Source organism: Nematolebias whitei, chromosome 4 (assembly GCF_014905685.2).
Source record: "Nematolebias whitei isolate Nwh7 chromosome 4, NemWhi1, whole genome shotgun sequence".
Taxonomy (NCBI): Eukaryota; Metazoa; Chordata; class Actinopteri; order Cyprinodontiformes; family Rivulidae; genus Nematolebias; species Nematolebias whitei.
In genome coordinates this window covers 3,353,710-3,358,349 of record NC_056501.1, presented here as the reverse complement: position 1 = coordinate 3,358,349, position 4,640 = coordinate 3,353,710, and the positions used below count along the sequence as shown (strand labels likewise).

Sequence of the window (4,640 nt, the reverse complement as noted above, 5' to 3'; positions counted from 1 at the left end):
AGACCAGTCACTGTAGAGCTTTTTGGGACTGGGATGATGGTGGCAGTCTTCAGGCAGGTGGGAACTGTCTCCAGGGTAAGTGAGGTGTTAAAGATGTCTGCCAGCACCTCACAGAGCTGATCAGCACATTCCTTCAACACTTTTCCGGGGATGTTGTCTGGGCCAGTTGCTTTGTGCGGATTAATCCTCCTGAAGGTACTCCTTACTTCTGCTGAGGTCACGCTGAGATGCTCTTCGTCCGGTGGTGAGGTGAGTCTGGTGCTGGGTGGTCTGTTCGTGTCTTCAAAGCGTGCATAGAACTTGTTGAGGGCATCAGGCAGAGATGGGTCTTTGGGGCATTGTTCACTCCTTCCTTTATAATCTGTTATGCACTTAATGCCCCTCCACATGCTCCGAGGGTCTTGTGAGATGAATTGACCCTCGATCCTCTTTGCATATGTGGCCTTGGCCCTCTTAATACCAGCAACCAGCTCTTTTCTTGTCCTACTCAGCTCCTCTGAGTTTCCAGACCTGAAGGCAGTGTTCCTGGCTTCCAGCAGGGTACGCACCTCTGCATTCAGCCAAGGTTTTCTGTTTGGGTAGCTTTTAACATTTCTGATAGTGGAGACGGTGTCAGTACATGTACTAATGTAACCCAGAACTGAGGATGTGTATTGGTCAAGATCAAGCGAACCTCCATTTTCAGCAGCTTCTCTGAAAACCTGCCAGTCTGTTCGATCAAAACAATCTCTCAGTATGGGGCCACTGTCCTGGATCCAGCATTTAACTTCCTTTTGGACCGGTCTGGAGCGTCTCAGCGGGGGCATGTAAGCAGGAGCCAGGAAGATTGAGATGTGGTCTGACAGTCCTAGGTGGGGGCGGGGTTCGGCTTTGTATGCATCTTTTACGTTCGTGTAAACACGGTCCAGCGTGCAGTCTCCACGTGTTGGAATCGTCACATGCTGATTAAAGCTTGGGAGACAGTCCTTTAGATTCACGTGGTTAAAGTCTCCAGCTACAATGTAAAGAGCCTCGGGGTGTTTGCTCTGCAGCGAGCTGATGATATCATGAAGCTCCTGCAGTGATTCATTAGCATTAGCGTCCGGAGGAATGTAGATGACAGAGATGAAAGTCACCGTGAACTCTCGGGGTAGATAATGTGGCCGACATTTCACTGTTATTTGCTCCAAAGCCTTCGAGCATGTGCTATTTACAACAGTACAGTTCGTGCACCAACTTTTACTCACTTAAGATGCATGCTTAATGAGTTTATCAATATAAAAAAGTTAGGTTCAGTCCGTCACATTCGATCATTTATCACAGTACAGTTAGCTCAGTACGATTCTAAATATAATCATTTGGCTCATCCAGACAGCCACGGCTCCTTGTTGCTGTTAAAACACCGTGCACACCTGAAACTGACTCTCATAGGGAACTCCATGAGTTCGAGGGAGAAATGAAATGTAAACAGAGACACATCTTTGCTATAACCTGGGTAGAAGAAATATTCATGTTTTAGTGTTAATATTATTTAAAGATAAGATTTAAAACAGCAGATGCAGTGTGTCTGCTCTGCTGTGATTGGATCAAACTATGGCTCTGCTTCTGTTTCTGGTTGGAAGCGGCGTCACTTTAATCCCCGGATCATCTTTAGACTTAATGTTTTTCAACACATTTTTCCCCTCCTCATTTTTACAGATGACAGGAACCTGGAGAACCTTAATCCTTCCTGCTCGACAGATTTGAAGACCTTTAACGTATTTAAAGAAACTTACACATTTTCTAAATAATTTAAGACACTTAATTTTAGATACATGAATTTAAGACTTTTTAAGGATGTGCAGAAAGAGAAGGTTGAGAAAGTTTGAAAAAGGACTCAACAAAACTCTGCCTCACTGACATGTGACTGCAGCAGAAGACATTTAAAAAGGTTGGCGGCAATGTGTTTGACATAACTACCCAACAGTCAATAATGGTGTGCCACAAGGCTTAGTTTTAGGACCCACTCTTTTTACAATTTATATAAGCAATGTGGCTCAACACATTCCTGACGCCTCCTTTCTACTTACATTCCTTACCTTACTCATCTATGCTGATGATATAATTGTTTGTCAAACATTTAATAAGGTCAATAGAAAAATCAAAGCAAACATGTTTTTAGTATTTTAGCTTGTTTTACAAGGCTCCTTGATCTTATTATTTTATAACACTACATTTATTTTTATTGCATTTTTTTAACGTTGTCTGTCTAAAAACAGGTTTCTCTTATAAACGAGTGACTCAATGAGACTAACCTGTAGAAATAAACGCTGAAGGAAAAGTGAAAACTTATTATCAGGCTGCATATCTGATCATCTTTAATGACAAATTATGAATGTGGAACCGTTTCAGAACATTTAAAACAGTTTTAATCCAACAGCTCGCAGGAAGTGCACGGCGGCGCTGCCATCATGGAAATGAGCTCAGCTTGGAGTCTTGTTTACTTCGGAGAAGATGATGTTAGGTAAAGAGCAGCTGGAGATGTCCGGGGTGTCAGGAGATGGAGGGAATTAAGTCTAGCCATTAGTTGCTACGTATGGACACAGACGTTTAATCTCATCTTCTCCCACAAAAAGGTCCAACCAGCTGAGTTTATTTCAGAGGACAGACTTCTTGTTTGCTCTCAGAAGATGGCACATATTTTCAGTAATCACAGCTTTCAAACACTTCACAGCTCACTGGAGAGCTGCGGCCCAACACCGCGCTCACACTTCTGTTTGCTCACTAATCTGATGGCTAAAAACAAAACGACAAATTGTGCTGAATGTTTAACCTCCTAGGACCTGGAATCCACATATGCAAGAGTCCAGGTCTTAGGAGGTTAAATAAATTATGCCGGATGCACATTATTGATCTATTTATATAATGAGTTTGAACAAACGATCAGCCAAATTTAATTCACCTGCAAATTAGCTTTAAAAAGCAACCTGAAGACAAACTGATGACTTTACTTAAGTTTAAGTGAAATAAACACGATGGCTACAAAATTAGTTTGATCAAAGCAAAGTGACAACAGGTCAACATTTCTAATCTGATGCTCATAAAATAAAATAAAATAAACAAGCAGAGCAAATAAAGACGTAAACAGATGATGACAAACATGCTGCTGCTGTGACATAAAGATGGCAATTATTACATCAGGTATTAATATTCAGAGTTGTTTTGACAGATTTTAGCTACTTTTAGCTCTTCTCCCTGAATGTGTTAGCTGCGCTGATTGTGCCATACGCTGATACAAACTCATTTAAAAGCATCATTTTCTCACACGCTGAAGTCTCTTGGGGGGGCTGACTTCAGTATTCAGCAGTAAATATATGCACATTTATTTTCTCTGCTCTGGATTTACAGAAATCTTATTTCATTTAGACCTTAATTCTGTTTTTTCTTTGTGACTCAGACACATAAAAACCTTTTTGGCCTGTTGCATATTCATACAATCACAAACTAAATGAGGACTAAGAGGAAGGCTTTTCTTGCAACTTGTTCCCTCTTTAGAAGCTCTCATTTGATTTATTGTTTTATTTTTTAAAAGCTTAAAAAATAAGGAAATCTTTTTGTCGTTAATAAGTCCAATAATTAAAATGATAACCAAATAAGACATAAGATCAGATATGTGTCGAAATGTTTCTTATAAATGTGTGTGTTATATAAATATATGTATTAAAAATTTCCTCACTTGCACCAACAGTCATCCTTTAATTGTCACTTTTTATTGTCACCTTTTCCACATTTTAAGTTCAGCACTTTGGCTGATGATTATTACTTTTAAATGTCCTTTAATAAAACTTGATTTTAAAATGTCTATCTTGTGTTTCTGAAAGTGTTGTACAGGAAAACACTTTGCTTCAGGGTGAACATTCACTCTGGACAGTACTTACAGCAGACGTTTGACTTGGTCCGGATGTTATAACTCGGCATCCCAAAATATTTGTCAAATAAATGAGGCCATCCATTATTATCTCCTGAAAAAGAACGACAGAAAGGAACAATCGTTAAATTATTATTATTATTTTTTTTACACTTTTCATTTAAACAATGTTATACGAGTATTCAGACAAAAACATAGCTTTAATTTTCTTTTTGGTTCAACAAATAGAATAGAATGATCTGAGTGACTCAGACTGAAGAAGTCTTTTGGATGAAGACAAAACTTGTCAACAAGAAGAATCCGTCCAGAGGACCTGACTTTACTTGTTTTAGATGTTTCTACCTGGATTATTGAGAATCAGAGTCAGAGTCAGAGTTTCTTTATTGTCATTCGCACCTCATGTGGTACATGTGGCGGAGCGAAATTATGTACACGGGGTCCCAGTTACATCCAACAATAAAATGTATAAGAAAAACAGTATAAGAAAAACAGTAATAACATCTAAGATATGAACTAAGAAAAACATCAACTAAATATTCACTAAGCACTCATAACATAAAACATTGAACATCAGCACAAACATGAACATGAGTCTGTGAGCAGATGTGCACGCACAGACTCATGTTCATGTTTGTGCTGATGTTAAATGCATCAAGATAAGATTGTAAGATTCAGGCAGAGACATGTGGAATACCATAACCAAGTGGCTGGAATAATGTACAGGAACATCTGGAATAATGTACAGGAACATCTG

The 4,640-nt window shown here is 39.2% G+C and overlaps 1 protein-coding gene across 1 annotated transcript in view; it reads right to left on the bottom strand.

Moving 5' to 3' along the window:
- Positions 1-4,640, bottom strand: part of rxfp1 (relaxin family peptide receptor 1) — an 87,364-nt gene that overhangs the window by 33,906 nt on the left and 48,818 nt on the right. The window contains 1 exon segment of the mRNA XM_037675470.1: positions 3,897-3,980. Coding sequence (XP_037531398.1) covers positions 3,897-3,980 — 84 coding nt within the window.